Consider the following 20,266-nt stretch of genomic DNA (forward strand, 5'->3'; position numbering starts at 1 on the left):
AAAAGTAAGCAGACTTGGGTTAACAAGGGTGCCAAGTGTTAGGACCAAGGAAGAAAGGACATGGAGGGTGACAATTTAGGAGCCAGCCTGGTCTTCAAACACCACTGGGCAGGAGGTTTGCTCTCATACTAAGTAAACGTTTTTTGTTGGAAAAATAAATACGCCAGGACAAAGAGGATAGAGTCTGGCTTAGAAAGCAAGAAAATGTAGACAATATGTGAGTGATGAAATGAACATGTAGAAGGTCAAACCAAACTCTCACTTCCAAAGTCAAAATGATACCTCAAATTCACTACACATATGAAATGACCAAAGCAAGCCGAAAAAAGAACATTTGTCAAGTTTTTAAACTTTGTTGGCAGTGCTGGCCCACTAAGTCAGTAACCCATTCTTTTTAATTTTCATTCTTCAGCCAGCCATCCCAAGAATTATTTATAACGTTGTTATTTCATGTTTTGAGAAGGGTAGGTGTGTCCTCTAGAGAGATGTAGGCAGGAGTCAGTTTCTACAAAGGCAAGGAAGCAGCGTTATCGACTCTGTTAATTTCTGACTCCATTATCATCCTACACAGACACAACTGTTCTCTGTTTTGATACCAAGTCAACCATTTTCATATTTAATATGGACAAATTCACTACACGGACAAAACACGGTCCTGTACACCACAAATAAAATGAATGGCTTTTAGAATCTCAATAGGAGAGTCCAGTATTTCTTAAATGAAGTCAAAATCAGTATATTTCAAGCACTTGGGGCGTGAGGGGTCCTCTGACAAGGAGAATGGCTCTCATAAAGGCAGTATCAGAAAAGTCACGCTGAAAAGGAAGTACACATCTCAAGTGTCCTACTTTACACAATGCTTGGAAAAACTAAGAATGCGCCTCTGATACCTTACTACCAAAAACAATCCTCGTTCCTCTGATTTATTATTGTCAACCTTCCCTGCACGAAGTCAGCATATAATAATGTAGGGTCCCCTTGGTTGATTTTTCCACTGGAGCTCTTGGAAGTCTAAGACATACTTGGGGGCATCCTTCGGGTCACCTGTGATGTTCCAGAGGTCAGGCAAACTCTTGGATCAGCCAGAAATAAAGATCCCTTCCAGCTGTCAGAAAGAGCATTTAATTTTAGTGTCTGTCAAACACAGTCCATTCAATGTTAAGGTCCACTGGAAATCAAGCCTTCCTAACCAAGAAGCTCTCACAGCCCAGCCCCATGTTTCATGTTGTTTTCTAGGTGGAGTAGTTTTCTACCCCTGTGGTAACAAATTACTATCAACTCAGCACCTTAAAACAATAGCCACGTCTTTATCTCACAGCTGTACAGCTCTGAAGTCCCACAGGCTTGGCTGGGTTCTCTGCTTGGGAGTCTCACAAGGCCAAAACCAAGGTGTCAGCGGGTGTGTGCTCTTCCTTGGAGGCTGGAGAGGAAAATCGGCTTCCCAGCTCATTCAGGCTGTTGAAGTCAGTTCCTTCGCCCGGCTTCCCAGGGGCTCCCTCCATCCTCAAGCCGGCAACACGGAATCTTTGCCACATTTAATCTCTCTGATTCCTCTTTCGCCTTAGCTCTGCTCTTAAAGGCGCGTGTGATTACATTAGGCCCACCTAGCTAATCCTGGCCAATCTCCCTTTCTTCAGGTCCCTGAGTAGTAACCTTAATTACATCTGCAAAGCCCCCTTTTGCCATGTTGTGTAACACACTGGCAGGCATGACACCAGGTGCTGAACGTCACAGGGGCGAAAATTTCCCTATCACAGTCGGTAGAGCAGAAAAGCAATTTTCCCTGATTTGAATCCCTCAATTCCAGAAGACTCAAACAGACGGTTTTACCTTGATAGTCAATTATGGATCAATCATTACATTGTTTATCTATACATTTCTTGAATGGGTTAATATTTTTAGTGTGCACCGCCCTTCCAGGTCAGAAATACTGCATCCTTAGTCCTGAACACCTGGCTGTGTTTAACAGCATCCATGTCACTTACCCCTGTAGAATACTGGGATTCTGCGTCCCAGACATGGTTTTCCCGGGTGAAATCCAAACCATTCACGGATTTTTTGACACAGCTACTTCTCCTTCCCAGATAATTTTACTTGAAATTCTTAGTGCATTTCAATTCCTGAGAAATTACTTAAAGAGAACAGCTGAAATGAGCCACAGGATCTCTGGTCTGAACAGTTTATAACTTTATACAAGGGCAGGATAGGTAACGATTTCCATTTTGCTTCTAATACTAAACCAGACGATATACCAGAATTTCCTTCATATTTTTAAAGACTTTCAAACATTCATGAATTAATTCAACGAACATTTGTGCGATTTTCAGCATCAGGGATAATGGATAACTCACATGCCCTGCCTTCTAGGTTCTTACTGCCTTGCACAGGAAAACAGACAGCTGTAGGACAGTGTGAGAGGCAGCACATCGGAGGGGTTGAAAGCCAGCTTTGGAATGTTGGTTACGGTGAGCTTCCAAGAGGAGGTAACATATGGACTGAGTTCTGTCCGTCTGATCAAAATATTAGATAGAATTAACAGAAAAGAAACAGCTGAGGGTCCTGGTGCGTGCACAGATGTGCAAAAGCAGTGAATGTGGATGAGGGAAGAGGCTGGTGGGAACTCAGGCTGAAGAGGAAGACAGGGAGGTTCTTTCACAAAAGGCTCCTCTGCATCATGTGAAGGAAGTTAAACTTTATCCTGAAGCCAGCGGTGTGGTGAGGGGTGGGGGAAACTGAAGAGTTTCTGTCACACAAGAAACACGCTGAGGTCTGTCCCATTCTAAACAGTGTGGAGGAGGAGATCAAAGAGCAATTAGCCTAGAATCAGAAAGTTAGGAGCCTGATAAACCAAAAAAAAAAAAAAAAGCACGAAATGTGAACAGTCATCCACTGAGGCAGTGCTGGCCCAGGGGATGAAGAGGAGGGATGGGTTGACAGGAAGGTGGAGTTGACAGGAAGAGGAGGAAGAGAAAGGAGGAAATGAAGAGGATTGCCAGTTTCCCTGCTAACATTCCAGGTACTTCATCTCATTTGGTTCCCACAGAATCAACCCATCAAGTAGGCAGGGCAGCCGCTTCTACTTATTAGATGGGGAAATGGCTCACAGTGGTTAAGTGGCTTCCTCACAGTCAGTAAATGATAGACCCAGGATGAGAAAGCCTCTCTGGTTCCTAGGTTAAGAGTCTTTCTGCTTCACCTGCAAAAATTTCACTCTTGGTTAATCACATCGTGCAGATTTCAGGCTCCTCATCCTGAATGTGCGCATTTTAGTAAGATCTTAACTGGCCATGAAAATGATGGCTCCACCACTTTCATTCTACTGAGCCAAAAACACAGCCTATAGGTCTAAGTTCCTGTAACTTTCAATAACCGTAATAGTTCACAGAGATAAAGGGGAAGTCTTCAATGCAGCTAAGCATGCAATCACTCAACAGATATTAACAGAGCACCTCTGGGTAGTCTGATGTAAGGTCCTGAATAGTAACCAGCTTGTGCTCATAGTACCTAACAGGGACAGAAAAGTATAGAGACCAAATTATAAGTATATTCACGAGAAAACAGGGAACAAATGTTGCAACAGTAAGAGAATGAAATGCATAAAGGGGAACCCTCGAAAATAATCCAGGGGGTCTGAAAACTTAGATAAGGGATGGAAAGATCAAATGAGACAAAATTTCAATAGTAATAGTTATTAGATTTTTAAATTTTAAATAAATATAAAAAGGAAAAGCTCCCATATTTAAATGACAGTTTGCTGAGAGACAAATAATCTCATATTTCTAAAGTTAATTTTAAGCACTTTTATTTATTTTTTTGTTTACAGTCAATTGCCCATTCATGGGACTATGCATTGGAGCTCCCTCCCCAACCTCCCCTGATTGAAAACTCAAAAGAGGAGAAAGTGCTTAAAGGATATGTTTCTCCTTGGTGAGTAAACCCTCAGTCCTCTAGCAGAAGTGTAACCACTTCAGGACGGTGCTTGAGAGGAGCCAGCAAGGAACGGGCCTTTTCCCTAATGGTGACCTGCCACTTCAAAGACCAGAAAGGTACCCGGGAAACACGTCTCCCTCCCTGTCACCACAAAGTCTAGACTCATTTGTTCTGAATGTTTGAATTTCTAGAAACACATTAACCTTTCTCCTCCTTTATGATCAGCTTCCCCCTCTTAGAAGCCATTGATGATTGAAATTGTAGCATTAGATTTTTCCATCAGGTTGCTACAGAAAACAAAACTTCGAAAGTTACAGATCTTTCTTGCTCTGCTTTTTGCCTTCATATTTTCAGTCCCATTGAAAGTACAAAAATCCCTTTTTCTATTTTAAGTTATCCTCAGAAAAGTCCTCCCCCCCACTCCATGAGAGTGATGGCTCAAATCCTTTTCACCTGAACTAGGTTAAATATTGTATGTCGTACCTTTAATCACAAATACCGGTTGCAATTCTTTCTTGGTCACGTTAATGGGATAAGCCCGCCAGGAGCTGAGAATCTAACAGGGAAGCCACGGCGCCTATAACTACACACAACGTGATATACGTCCCAGAGAACATGCCGATCCCACTCCGTGAGTGAGCTCAGAGCCTGCCCTCCATTTTAATGATGCTATGAAAGAAAAAAAAAAAGTCGGGGTACTATGAAAGAGTGAAACAACCAGCACTTACCATGAGAGGGCTTTTTGATATTTCTTATAACAGACCAAAGCTCAGCAAAACAAATACACGCATAGGAATAAAAACTGAGCTACTTATTAAACACTTCAGTTAGCTTTCGAATTTGGACAGGCCCCCTGCTGTTTTGTCCTAACTTAATCCCTATCCAAAAAATAAATAAATAAAAGCCATGGGAATCAATCTTCCAAAATTCCAACAGAAACGCTCTCTTACCAAGCTTACTTCACGAAGACTAAAGGCACATCTCAGTAGCTGTATTAAATACACAGATGGCTACAGATTGGAACTGCCTTCCTTCCCACTGCAGAAAAGATGACAGTGTCTCACTAAAGACCATTCTTTCCACGAGCATCGGACAAGAGCATCACTCACCTGGGGCTGTGGGTCCAGCAGGGAAACGTTTTCCTTTTCTGCCAGACTAAAGGACTGGACACAACGACAAGTTCTGTGGCTTAGAAAACCACCTTTCTCCTCTAGGATTTAGCTCTGGCCTCTGATTGATGCTCCCAAAATAAAGAGAGGTTGCCAAGGCATGAGCTTTCACTCCGAGTGAAATGGCGTTTTGAGCCATTTGTGTCACATGAGCTCACTTATATTTTGAAGGGTTCACTCTGGATGAAAAGAGGTTGTCAAGGGAAGCTATGATCGCGGTGCAGGTGAGACCCAGGCAAGGAGCTGGCAGTGGAGGTGGTGAGAGGCAGTCAGATCCAGGAAGATATTTTTTAAAATGAGTCAATGGGATTTTCTCACACCTTGAATAGGGGTACGAGAGAAAAATGAGTCACATACGACTTCAAGGTTTATGGCCTGCTCAACTGGAAAAATGGATTTGCTGCCCTTGGAAATGAGGAAGCCTGCAGGGGAAGAGATGTGGGGACGGGGCAGTGAGGGGGTGGGGTACCAGGATTTCAGGAAGTCGATCAGACATCCCGTTGGAAATGTGGAGTAGGTAGCTGGTCAGTTACATTTGAAGTGCAGGGAGCGATCTCAGTTGGAGATAGAAATTGGGGCGTTAGGAGGGTATCACAAACACTAGATTCCCTTACTGGAAAGCAGCAAAGGACTCTTAACACCTACCAGAGAATTATCTTAGAATTAAAGCAAGAATTCTTGTTGTGCAGAGAGGGAAACAACACTCTGGCAGAAAGAAGCCAGTTCTCCCGTTTCCCTACGGGGCATCCATCCAGTCGGACCTAATTTCTGACATCACACAGAGCTGCTGGGGGCCGGTACCCAGCGGGAGACAGAGAAAGGTAGCTGCTCCCCATGCACGGAGCACGAGGGTCACTTTCCAATATCGAAATGGGGGAAAGGGAAAATTAAAGAAAATCTAGTCACACACTGTCCAAAACAGCAGTCTGGGTGAACTTCGGCGTGTCATGTGCCAGAGGAATCTCATCTATTATGGGGGCTCCTGTTTCCCCCTCAGCTCACAGACACTTTATCTTTTGCAGATAACAAGCCAACAATGGATCTATTCAACAATTTCGTGAAGGTGAATGAGAGGCGGGGCGTAATTAAGACAAAGCCATTTTCAGCCAAATTTACTATCATAAGCCAAAAAGCATATAAACAAAGATCTATATAATATCTGCCATACGAATGTTAACTTTCTATGGGAAACAGAAAAGGCAGTTCGATGTTCTCAGTGGGTGACTGAAGAGAAGCCTGTTCCTGTCCTAGTCTTATAATCTCAAATCTAAAGTGACGGCAAATATCAAACTAATGTTTGTTTTAAATCATGCTGAAAGCCATCAAACATTCACTCATCTGCATTCAACCCTTTTGGCGTTTATGGACTCTGCATTTTGGGAGGATGGACATCAGTGTCACCTTTCAAGGATGCTACTTTTTCTTACTTCCCTTGTAATTTATGGACCATTCAGTTGGACAACTTACACTCACTAATCTGTTCTCTCTGAGGTGGAAGATGAGCTGCCAATTACCAACAGAAGACAAAATAGAGTGAAAAGCGAAATACCCCAAAGGCTAAGGAGCCCTTGTTACCATTCCTCAACAGTCAACATGAAATGAGGACATTTCTATCTATGAAGGATAAAGCTACCCAACCACCCATTCCTCTCATCAAGACATGGAGATTTCTTTTTTTAAATACAAAGCAATTTTATAAAAGGCACCATAGAAGCAGTCCAAATCTTGTTTTAAATTTTCATTAAGTACTTGTTGTGCCAGGAAATATTTCCAAAAAGGAAAAGTTTCGTCTCAATTGCTGTGGGAGCAAACACTTCCGCTGGAGCACTTAGAACCGTGTCCAGATGCTCTCCCTGGCTTCCTGGGCTTCCAAAATATTTGTGTTGCTACAATACTCATTTGCCAGTATGTGTGATTTATGATACTCTGTATTCATCTGGATGTATTTATACAACTGTGATTCCAGAAAACTTTACAAAAGTTGGTGTAAATATGTTGCAATGAAAACCCAGAAGTATATCTGCCTTTTTCAGTCACACCATATTCACAAATTATGGTACACATTCCCCTTCACTTTCACAAGCCCAAGGTAAATCTAATCAGTAACTCTATGATGCACTTTGAGAGGTCAAATTTAAATAATATCACTAAATGCTTGTGGGAAAATGTCCAGCATCTTATGTAAGTTGTTACTTAATCCTCAATATTTTGTCCAGGAGAAGCTACTCTCACAGCTAGGGAGATCTTTACTCAAGCTTATAGTATCAATGGACAGAGCTGAGATTTCTTGAATCGTCTTCACTCACCTGTTAATGCTTTGTTATCTGGGTCATCATTAGCAGGGAAACCCTTTGAAAATTCTCTGTCTTTCCTTTGTTTTCAAAGTCAGTATCTTGGGGAAAGAGGAACTCCTCGCCACCAAAAGCAGGCACAAGCAGGAGCCCCCTTTGAGAGGACAGGAAAACAGCTGGAAATCTCTTGAGTGCCGAGGAGACCCAGGCCTGGGAGAAGTCCAGAAGCATGGGAGATGGAAGGCTCTCCTGGAGTGGAAGGTGCTTGGCACATAATCAGAGCCCATCAAAATCTGATAAGTAAATAAATACTTACACCCCAAATTCTATCAAGGTATTTTGATCTGATGTGATGAACCTCAGAGGTATTTCAGAATATCAGTAAATTTTGGATGAATCTAGATATCACCTTGGGATAATACTGGTCTTTTTGCACATAAGACCAGGATTCTGTTACAGCAATAATTTTCTAGCAGAAAAGAAGGGACCAGAGTGTCCTTTGTCCTCTTTTTCCCCCCTAGTTTTATTTTATTATTATTATTTTTTATTTTATTATTATTTTATTATTATTATTTTTTAATGGAGGTCTCAGAATTGAGCCCAAGATCTCATGCATGCTAAGCATGCACTCTACCACTGAGCTATACCCCCATTCCCTGTCTTCTTAAAATTAGGAAAGGGTGTGGATAAAGCAAAAACTCCAGGCTTGTAAGACACGGCTAAGGAAGGAGAGACGGGGTACCATCCAGGGCTGGGTGCTTCCACATGCTTTGCTTTCTCTTGCCACAACACCTCACAGGCATCTTCTGCGGCTCCCTTTTCGTTTGCTGAGGAATCTTTTCTGTTTGAAAGCAGAAAAGTCACTGCTCTCAACTTCTTAGTTTCCCCAGCCAATCTTCTACCAACTCCGGAATCTCCTGGACTCCTGCCTCCTCCCGAAGCTGCCTTAACCAATCTGGATGCCCTCCACCCTCCTCTCCTAAGTACAGTTGTGAGGCAAGTGACAGCACATCCTGCCCTCACTCCTCTGGGCATCAGCGACTTGGGAGATGCCTGTGTCCCGGCTTTCATTCTAAAAGTTTCCGAAGCTTGCCCAGTTTCACTCAGTGAAACAAAACCACGAACAACATAGATGTCCTCTTATGGTCATCAGAGGAAAGATTTTCCTTTTATTTGCAAATGCTGTCTTGCCAAACTTCTCAAGAACAAACATGTAATATATAATCTGACTTCTGAAAACCATTCTCCACTTAACTGTAAATTCACTTACACTACATTTCAACTCATGGTTCCTAAAGCTCAGTTTATGCTATTTATAACTTTTTGTTATAAGAAGACATTCCAGTGAAGAAATGGCAAAGAGCACTCACATTTTTCTTATTGTGCAAGACCCCCCCACCCCACCACCCTAATTAAGCCCTCGGTCAAGTCCACGAGGCCTTTTGTCTCAATGGCTCTCAGTGTTAGCCCCATTTTGACAATATCAACAATAAAGATTCTAAACCCAATCTAAGCTAACAAAACCTGATAAATATGACATAATCAGCAGATGGAGGATGAACATTGCAAACATGATACCACATAGTTTGTCATTATACTGCTGCCTGTCAATGAAGACCTCTTAATTTCAAATGCAATTGCCACATACGGTTTCATAAAACAATGGACATTTTGCAATTTAAGAATCTCCATCTTCCTAGAAATCAAAAGCTTCACAGATAAACAAAAACTAAAAGAATTCAAACCACCAAACCAGCTTTACAACAAATGTTAAAGGAACTTCTCTAGTCATCAAATCATAAGAAAAGAAGAGAGAGAGAAAAAAAAAAAAGACCTACAAAAGATTGCCTTGGCAATCGGGGTCTTTTATGGTTTCATATAAATTTTGGAATTGTTTGCTCTAGTTCTGTGAAAAGTGTTGTGAGTACTTTGACAGGGGTTGCATTGGATCTGTAGATTGCATTGGGTAGTGCAGCCATTTTGATAATGTTGACTCTTCCAATCCAAGAGCATGAGATATCTTTCCATTTCTTTGTATCATCTTCAATTTCCTTCACCAGTGTTCTACAGTTTTCAGAGAATAGGTAACCTCCTTGGTTAAGTTTATTTCTAGGTATTTTATTCTTTTTGATGCAATGGAAATGTTTACGCCAGTTATAGAATTCTGTTTTTTGAAGTAGGGAAAAAAAAGTGAACGAAGTGCTGCAAATGGCAAAATATCCTTCTTTCTTATGGGTGAGTTATATTCCATTGTATATATATATATGCTGTATCTTCTTCATCCATTCATCTATTGATGTGCACTTAGGATGCTTCCATATCTTGGCAATTATAAATGATGTTGCTGTTAATATCAGGGTGTGTGTATCTTTTTGAATTAATTCTTTTTTTGTGGTTGGCTTTGATAATTATGTAAGTTTAAAAAGCTAAAGCTCTAAACATTCTTAGAAACAATGAACAGTACATATATACATATAAATTCAAAAAATTTTAAAAATGTGTAGTATATTGTGTATATGTATTTATATGCAATATAATATATGTGCAGTCAAATTATAACAATTCTACATAATTAAACTGAAAGATGGAAGAAAAAAAAAGAATCTCCATCTTCCTACCCTGCATTCCCAATGCGTTTAATCATGTAAAAGCTATTAATTGCTTAAAGACCCTTAGGTTGTTTCAGCAGAATTTTCTTCTGATGTTCAAAATAGAAAAATACATACCCCTGCAAACCTCTGTGCCTGGCTGACGGTGGTGACAGGACGTCCTGAGAGGTAAATCGCCTTTATCACACTGGCCCATTTGCTTTCATCTACTATCACCTTTACTAACGTGTGTGCAAATTACCAATTACACCTTTGCAACTAGAGGGAGTTCAATGCTTCTTAGGTATAACAGAGCTCCCCCAACGGGCAATCAGAGGAGGAAAGGAAAAACACTGGAAAAGAGAGACGCGGAAATGAGCAAATAAAACAATAGGTAAAAATGGGATATTCAAATGGGGAATTTAACGGAAACCTTTGCCAATGCTTTTGGGAATTCGAGTCATCTGACTCAGTTCCACCAAATTACCCAGAGCACTGTCTTGCACAGAGCATGCTCCACAGACAACCTGACCCCCAGCTCTGTGCGCTTCAGGCAGCAAAGCTCTGTTAACTGCTCTTTCATTCCTGAAGGATAGCATCTCCTAGTTTTTATTAGATCATCTATTCAGTGTGGTGATCTGGTTTCCACTGCAACATATTTAAAAGCAAGATTTTGATTAGTAGTGGAAGGAAGAAAGAGAACTGGAAAGCATGATAAAGTTTTCAAGAGAGAGACAAAGGAAATAAAGAGCCAGCTTTGTTTGGTTTATTAAATTTCAAGGGCTTTGCCCGCCAGTTTGAAAAATGCATGATATCACCAGTGTGTTTATTAAAAGTGCTACTTTAAATTGCAGATTGAGCAAATGTGAATTCCCCTTGGTAACTGTAGGATATTGGATAGCAATTATATGCAATTTTTAGATGAAAGGAGGGGGAAAGAATAGGGGAGACTTGCAGGACTATGGTTCTAAAGGCGGCTGCTAATTTAACTAAAATTCAGAATCTGATTGTATGATAATAAAATGCCCAGACTCACACAGATGCAACATCCCCAGGGTCACTTTGCATTTTGATTGTTCAAATCTCTTAAAATGATGCTCAGAATCGAACAGTAAAATAGCATAAACTTGGCTTACTTGACAGTTTATTACTGGATTGAAGAAAGGGTGGGGAACCTTCCAGAGCAAATGGTTGCCTGCTAGCTAACTTGAAAAATGCACTTGTTTCAGCACAGAAATAACAAATCTGTTTCTGATTCCAGACATTATTTTCCAAATGCTGCCAAGAAAAGAATCTAAGGAATTCTTTTACATGCACAACATACACGAGACAACTGGCAAGAGGCCTGTGATCGGTTCCAGGGCGCGCGAGGAGGAAGGACAGAGCTGAGTCTCTAGGATGAACTGCCCTCCTGGGAGGAGAAGGACATGCTTGACATAGTTCATAGCTGTAATCTCCAACATAACTCTGCTATTATTAGACAACCTAAAGGCTTTCCTAAATCTGTAACTTGTGAAGCAGGAAAGGAAATAGACAGGACCCCACCATGCTGAGTATGCAGGCAGCTGAGATACACCCACTCTGCACAATGCACTACTTTCCCAGTCCATGAAACTTGATTTCTAGATCTTGGACAACACAGAATAAGAGAGAGGGAAAGAATCCAGTCCAACACCAAAGCCAGGTTTAAATCCCTGGAGAGAATGCTGATCAGGTAAACTTCCAACATTAAATTCAGAAACTTCAGACCCATGATGGTCATGAAACATACTGAAATTATTCTCAGAGCACAGAAAGCTCTGTGTATTAATCCTTTCCATATTAAGAGCGAGGACATTTTTAAAATAAAACCTTGTTTTTAAACTCAACTCCACAGAAGTCTCCTGCTTTAATGTTTTAAAAATTATGTAATGATCGAGCCAATGATTCAAAAGTACACAATTTAGCACACATCACTTCTGTTATATTAGTAAGGGAGAAACTTAGCAACAGAATCCACTCTGGAGAGAAGGAGATAATAGGAAAACACTAAGAGACTGAGTCATCCAACAGACCGAGCTATCTAACGCAACTGTTTAAATTTTTGGCTCACACTGAGTTGACTGCAGTGAACTAAATTCAATTTTGTTTTTCCCCTCCTCAGTAGGATCAGAGTTCATGAAGGAAACTGGATCATTTATAGGAAATAAAAGGCGGAATTTTCTTTTGCATGACTGACCAGAGTGGGTGAACAGTCAACCCTTCTACCTACACCTACAAACTTGTCTTAAGTTTGCAATGCTCCATGTTTCCAATTCATCATCAAAGCAGGTGCACCGGACAGTCACCCTTACAGTTCTCCATTAAACGCACCCCCTATAATGCGGCCCTCAGTCAGCATGTCTTTGTGCATGGTCCATTCTAATATGGGGTGGCTAGTGTCCCTCCCAAAATTCATGTTCACTAGGAACCTCAGAGTGCGACTTTATTTGAAATAGTCTTCGCAGATGTAATCCATTAAGATGAGGTCATATACTGGATTAGGGTGGGCCCTAAATCTAATGACAGGTGTCCTTGTTTTTTTTAAAAAAAAAAACATGTGACACAGAATCACAGAGAGACACAAAGGGAAAAAGGCCATGTGAAGACAGAGGTACTACCACCAACCATGAGATACCTGAGGCCACCAGAAACTGGAAGAGGCAAGGGAAGATTCTCCCCTAGAGACATCAGAGGGAGCAAGAACCTGCCAATACCTTGCCTCCAGAACTGTGAGAGAAGAAATTTCTGTTTTAAGCCACTCGCTTAGTGGTTAATTTGTTACAGCAGCGCTATGAAACTAATGCAGATTTGTCCACTAGCCAGTGCCAATGTTTTGCTGACCAGTCTACAATAAGATTACCACAGGAAGCAAAATTAAGTGTTTGAGCACTTCACTACAACTGTTTGACACCGTGGCACTATCCCACAGCACGTGATTTTCTGTTTCACAAACTGTGATGGGTTGGAAATTAAGAGGAAAAAAACTGTCTTCTCAGTTAGAGATGTGCTGAAAAGATAATTAATATTTATAAAGATGAAGCTGGTGCACTGTAATTAAGAAATCTGCATTTTTCTGGATCATCTCAGAGAAACTTAAACTATGTTCCATGAAGCTTTAGAGGAAAAAATATTTTATTCTAATTTTTATAAATAAAGCAATCCATGAATGGTATACAGTATATGCCTGGTGTTTCCTGTTAATCATATTATTTGATTAGCCGGACGCTCACTTCCCAGGCCACTGATAACACAGTGAAGGGACAACACACCATGACTTAGGGAATGACAGGGACCCTGGCAGAACAGGAGGGAACATCCTCCCACAGCCTGGGAGCTTAGACGTCGCTCACACGAAACACACCTGGGCGGAGTGAATGTATCGGAACTATTTCCATGGCGATAGTACAGCGAGACTGTAACTGTGTGAGCTATTACAGCCAACAGCAGTGACGAAGATGACATCTCTCTTCCAGGAAGGAACTTTCTCTAGCACTAAACTGACCAAAAGCTGAGTAGACATGACTTCAGAAAAGACAGTATAACTGGAGAAAAGGAAGCCCTCCATCAAGGGGGGAGGCTGTCTGATATGTTTTCTTTCAACAATCAAAAGAAATACATGGGAACACGATTTGACCCAAAAGAAGGGCAGTCGTGTTTCCTCTAACATCCACACTAATCGAAACCACTAACTCAGTAGTTCCTAAGACCTCAGGTAGCCTCAGAAACAGGCCAATTAACGAAATCCTCTGAAAAAACAAGAGGGAAACACAAACATAGTAAGAACACGAAGCTCTCAAGTAGCCCTTAATATTCCTGTGTTTAATCTCACTCACAATGACTTTATCATGAGTTGGCCTCATATGAAGGACAAGAGCAACCTAAAAATCATTACTGTAAACCAAGAGGCTATAAATCACAGGAAGAGAGCCAAATGTCAACTGCTGTGCTGGCTGCTGGGAGATCAGAAAGCGGGCTTTAAAGGGGATTGTGGATTCCTGATTAGAACACACACTTCAGCATAAAAGCATTCAGTTGTCATCACGTGCCATTCACTTGACTCTCTAAAAATTTCCTAAGTTAACACGGAAACTTAGGGTCCATGAAATTGATAGATTCTTTAATAAAATGGAATTGCTGTTATGGGAATGGGTGGAGGCAAACACATTGATGAAGCAGAAGTCGTGCCCTGCAACAACTCCACACCTGCATTCAATTAAAAATCCTAAACCGGAAGCCATCATTAGATCATAATGATTTCAACTAGACTGTGGAAATTACACTAGGGTAGCATACACCCTTGTCCAATAATACTAAATTTTGGCTTTTCACAGTTACACTTTTTCCCAAGCCGAAAATTCTTTGAGAAACTGCATCATGAGAGCCTATAACTCATTTTATCTAAAATTATTTTCCCAAAATATTCAAATTCATTTCAGCCAACGAACCCCTTAGAAACCCACTTCAACTTGATACACTCTAGAGAAAGAATTAGTTGAATTCTTAGGAGGAGAAAGCTGTGATGTTCTTTTCTGTTTTTACCCCATCAATTTTATCAAATTTGTACCAACCATATAAATAAATATCTCAAACTCAAAGTTTAATATTAAAGACATTGGTGGTTTTTAAGGTGTCCGGTTAGGGTTAAAACTGAAAAGGCTGAGACTAGAGAACCCTCGTCTATACCCTAGTAACAGAGTGAGGACAAAGGAGCCATCGGCAAAGCAAGCCGAGATCACTTTATTTCCAAAAATTGAAAAGCTGTCAGGAATTTCACATCAACAGAATGACATACACTGAAAGATACGAACAAAGTAGTCTACCCCAGTTAGAAGGGAATTCATTTTCACTCCCCCATTCCAACAATCTCATAGAAAAACACACTCTCAAATGCCTAAATTAATTACATTATGACAAGAGTTGGAAGAAATAGAGTTGAAGAAAAAATGATTGCCTAAGAAGAGAAAATGCTCAACTAATCAAGGAATCACTACATATATCCATCATCTTCCAGTACTTCCCAAAGTACTATAATCAATAAACACATTGCGAGAACGAGAAGTGTGTTCCATGGTGAAATTAATTTCTTTCCTGAATTCACACATTAAAGCTTAAAACAACAGAATCATTCCCCCTTTCTGTTCACTCTACTCCTTTACATAAGCAGCTCATCCCATGAAAACATCTCTAACAGGACTCATACTACTGTAAACCACTCCCACTTAAATTATTAAGTTTCTAAACTTTTAATTACTTTTGTCTCTGACAAAACATGTACAAGACACATCCAAACAGAGAAATCTTTTTGTCTGAAAGAAAATCCCACCTCCCCAGCGGGAGGTCTTTTTTCCTGTTTGCAACCAAAAAAGAACAATGACTTTTTCACTTTCATACTTAACAAAACTCCCCCAAACTTTGATCCTAATAGAACCAGCCCTGTGATTTAGACTCTGAGGCCAAATGACCATTTTTCTAACTACCACTTTCCAGCCCGAGTGGACCCCAAGCCCCCTCACCTTTCAGGCAGAACATGGTGAAGCAGTTCCATGGAGGGGCCGGTGCAGCCTGCAGCGCTAGGCACAGCTGTCTCCCAGCCCACCTCCCTGGCCCTCACTGCCAGAGAGCGGGGCAGTCAGCCAGCGCCTGTGATTACAGGAAGCCACTGCCCAATCCCCAGCTTTCTGGGCTGAGCTGCTGACACCTCCCTATCTGTCACGCGTTGTTTCACACCCTAGAATGGGCCGGGATCATCTTGGAAAGTGAGGGGAGCCGGGGGTGAGCCGTCGCTGTCCGTCCAGTCCAGGGCGGTGGAGCACGGGGCAAGCCCAGTTGTTTGTCTTAGCCGTCAGCATTTTCCATTGCAGCCGATGTAGCCCCTCACGTGATCGACAACACAAAAAAGAAATCACTCGATTTGGTTTAACTGTTTGCTATTAATTATCAGGACTATTCTTTGACTTCAGCATTCAGTTCCTAGTTGCACTCTTTTTTTCCTCCCCCCTGATCTGGAACAACTCCTATACTGGTACAGAATTAGCACTAAACATTATGATGTGAAATTCTGTGCACAGCTGTCTGAGTCTACCTAAACGCGTGGATGTGTGAAGTGCTAAAAACAGAGTAAAGCACAATGGAAGTGTCGACTATCACTATTACTACGACTAAACTACTACTACTACTTTTTTTTTTTTCAGATTGTTTGTTTTTTAATGGTGGTACGGGGGATTGAACCCAGGACCTCGTGCATGTTAAACATGCGCTCTACCACTGAGCTCTACCCACCCCCCACTACTACTACTATTACTATATTTGTGTGTGAGGATAAAAACGTGCAGGGTGGCACACTTCCATGGCATGGCAGTTTTTCACATGAGGAAACAAAGATTAAAATATTGAAGCTGACATTGGAGTATGTGAATTTCTAACACTGTTGCAGCCCTAATCAGAGCATTATGCATCTCCCCCTCCTCTAGAAAGCTAAATTCACTCTGGCAAGTTCAAGGTTTACTTTACTGTAAACCCTTTAACACAGGTTGAAAGGCGAAAGAAGGAATTTTATTGCAGATCTGAAGAGAAACAGTCTACAGACGTGGCCTCGGGAGCACCCTGCCTGAAAGTGCTGTCTGAACCGCCAGCGGCCCCCCGACCCTCTGAGACTCTCAAGCCTCCTGGTCACAGGAAGTGACCATTGTTCCCAAGGCCTGTTGCTGTGTGCAGGTCTTCCTTTTGACTCCACAGGATACAGGAAACTGACTCACAGAACCAGTTTATCTGTCTGTCTGTGTCCTGGGGTGCCTGCTGCAGCCCTTGCTACCTGCTAGGGATGCTCTGTGTCTTCTGGCTTTCAACACGTGGCTCAGAATAACCTAGCTCTTTTCTCATCTTCCAGTATCACCAGCAGGGCCTGGTTAATAAGTTCCCTACCATGTGGAAGTCGCTGTACTAGTTGCTATGATCACAGAGAGACCCAAGAGATCCTAAGCCAGAAGCTGGTTGGGATGGGGGAAAAAAAAACCTGCATGTGGAATGACAAACAAGGATATTAATTCTTAGAAGAGAACTGGAAAAAACCTCAAAGCATATCTCGCTGAGGAGACCGATTCAGAGATGGTGATTTGCCCAACTAAGTAGTGGCAGCGTCAATATCAAAGTCAAACCACCTGGCTCAGCCTTTTCCATCGCACCATGTGACCCTCCCCACGAAGGCTCAGAGTCATTCTTTATTCTTTCCTGAGTGGTCTTCCCCGCAATGTGTGAACTGCAGAAATATTCCTTGTGGGTTAGATTCAACTTTTTAAATTGCACACAGAGAGAGAAATTCTACACTGTGGAGAGTTAAGATCTCTGAACATAGGTTAGTACACAGGGCTTGGCGTGGTTGCACGTGTTACACAGCACTCAATGAATAATCATTGTTAAACCTTTTAATATAGAGATGATCTGATATGCCACAAAGAACTCTGAATTGGAAAGTTAAGAGAACATGACCACAGCTGCATCTGTAGCCTTGTCTAGCTGGTCTCTACAGCAGTTCCTACCTGTAAAGGTGGGGCTAAATTAACTCTAAGAGTCTATCCTTCTAACCTACTCCATTAATTTTTTTTGCTGTGACATATATAGATATAGATATGTTTATCAGTATAACATAGATGAGCATTTTGTTAGGTGTGTTATGTCAGGGAAAAAAGACAATGCAAAAGGTAAGTGGGTAAATAAATAACTATAATACAATGTGATAAATTATATGATAGAAGAATGTGCAAAATTCATAAATGATCAATGATACTTCTTGCCTATTACCATCTAATCAAGCTACTCTCGCTAACCAGGTTAAAATACCTATAATTTAATGTAAGGAGTTGAATAATGTCCCATTCCCCTCCCACAAGGCTCCTGTCTACCAGAACCTCAGGATGTGACCATACTTGGAAATAGGGTTCTTTGTAGACATACCTATGGGAAGGATCAAGATGGGATGATACTGGATTAGGATGGTGTTAAGGACAATATCAGTATCCTTATAAGAGACAGAAAAGGACAACAGAGACACAGAGAAGGCCACATGAAGATGGACGTCAAGATTGGAGTTATGTGGCCACAAGGCAAGGACCACCTAGAGCCATAGAAGCTGGAAGAGGCAAGGAAATGTTCTCCCCCAGAGCCCTGGGAGGCATGTGCCCCTGTAGACACCTTGATTTCAGACTTCCAGCCTCCGGAACTGTGGCAGAATAAATTTCTGTTGTTTTAAGCAACCCCATTTGTGGAACTTTGGTACAGCAGCTCAAGGAAACTAATGCATTTAGCAAGGTAACAACTGGGGAAGAAGGGATGAGATTTTTTTTTCCTTTTAAAACTGACTTCAGTTTATGATCACATGGGCTTAAAACCTGCTTTTCCCATATTGCTGTACTTACAGTGGCTAAATTTTTACTGAAAAAAAAATCCTTCCATAATATAACTAACACTGCTCAATAGCACAAATACCATCTGCTATTAGATCAGTGAAATCATAGGTATCACCCTCTGAAAAGTTCACAGCATGAAATGCAGGCAGTGGAGATAGAACAGGCTTTTATTAATATTAAATCAGATTGTCATTAAGAAAAATAAACTCACTGTCTTCACCACCAAACAACTGTGAATATATTTGAAAAATAAAACATGAAAAGGCATACAGTTCAAATTAGGAAAAATATTAAGAACTATTTATTAAAATTACTATCTGGGGACGGAGATAGTGGGGGGACATAGATAGGTGAGGAAATTAAGAGGCACAAATTGTCAGTTACAAAATAAATGAAATGTACAGTATGGGGAATATAGTTAGTAATTACATAATAACTTTGTTAAGGTGACAGATGACAACTAGACTTACCATGGTGATCATTTTGAAATACAGAGAAATATTAAATTACTGTGTTGTGTACCAGGAACTAGGGATGTATGTACAACATGAGAGAGAGAATTAACATGGCTTTATGTAAATATGAAAGTTGTTAAGAGAGTAAATTCTAAGAGTTCTCATCACAAGGAAGAAACATTTTTTTCTATTTCTTTAATGTTCTGTCTGTATGAGACGGATGTTCACTCGCTTACTGTGGTCATCATTTCATGATGTATGTAAGTTAAACCATTCTGCTGTGCACCAGTGCTGTATGTCAATTATATCTCAATAAAACTAGAAGAAAAAAATTATTGTTATTTACCACAATGGATCATTGCTACTGAAGTTCAAAACTAAATCCTCAGGAAGCCTATGTGAAGGGAGTGGGCCAGGATGATGCTGGCTTGCAGGACTGACCAGCCCTCTGGGCAGAACAAAGGTCTCCCTTTGCCAACCATGACCTTAGAGCCCCAACCATATTTTTCCCTTGTTAGCATTACAACATCCAGCATCAGTGTTAAAGTTTAACATTGTTACCTTGGCCAGAGGGAGTGGTAGCCACACATACAGCCAAAAATGTCTAGATACTTATGTCTTCCAAACCACTCCAGTGCTATTTCATTGGCCTGCTAAAAAATTTTGTTTGATCTCAATAAAATAGTGGGGAATGTGGGTAAATTAGGAATTAATTTGCATAATGCATATAACGAGTGAGTCTAGATGGCCTCAAAATTCTACTTTGTTCCTGGCAAAACACAAAACAAAAATTATCCAAGAAAAACAGGCAAGCCGTATTTTTTCCTTCTGAATCCTGATTTTGACTCTTAACCAAAAAGTCAGACGTAGATGGAAAAACCCTTATCCATACCCATTCGAGGGGTTGTTTCACATCAACTAGAAAGGTATTCCATCAGGCCTGACTGAGTATGAATAGCATATAGAATATGATCTAGCAAGGCCTGTTTTCAGCCATATATCTCTAGGCATATCTCAGTGCTTTAAAAAACTGAGGAGCCATAAGACATGTTCCCAATCACCAGTGCTCCCATGTCCCCCTGTATTGCTAGAGACTGAAGATGCTGAAACCCTCTGATACTGTTCATATTAGGATGACCAGAGGAGAAGCCCTTCTGGTGGCCAAGGCTGAGCGGTACCATCTGAACATCTTACCAAAGTGTTAGTTAGTCCCATCTCACCTGTTTTTCTGGAGTATTTCATTCTTACAATATTCTGAATTGCTCAGAAAAGAGAGAGATTCAATCTGGGTTTTTCTGTGTATATATATGACTATCATAAGCCCAAGATAAAGAAGGAAAGAAAATGACAGCATTATAACTTTGAATGACCACTGGTGGTGGTGCCCTAGTCTGGCCACCTCTGAAGGCA

At 41.0% G+C, this 20,266-nt stretch overlaps 1 protein-coding gene across 6 annotated transcripts in view; it reads right to left on the reverse strand.

Annotated features, from left to right (window-relative positions):
• Positions 1-20,266, reverse strand: part of NHSL1 (NHS like 1) — a 122,919-nt gene that overhangs the window by 80,606 nt on the left and 22,047 nt on the right. The window contains exon 1 of one of the 6 annotated variants that reach the window (XM_015247335.3): positions 15,513-15,599. The exons of 4 other annotated variants lie outside the window; for them this stretch is intronic. In XM_015247335.3, coding sequence (XP_015102821.2) covers positions 15,513-15,528 — 16 coding nt within the window. In that variant the 5' untranslated portion in view covers positions 15,529-15,599. Of the gene's footprint in view, positions 1-15,512; positions 15,600-20,266 lie in introns of those variants that run through there. One more of the 6 variants, XM_072965915.1, reaches the window with a different exon arrangement.

Source organism: Vicugna pacos, chromosome 8, assembly GCF_048564905.1.
Source record: "Vicugna pacos chromosome 8, VicPac4, whole genome shotgun sequence".
In the NCBI taxonomy this organism is placed as follows: domain Eukaryota; kingdom Metazoa; phylum Chordata; class Mammalia; order Artiodactyla; family Camelidae; genus Vicugna; species Vicugna pacos.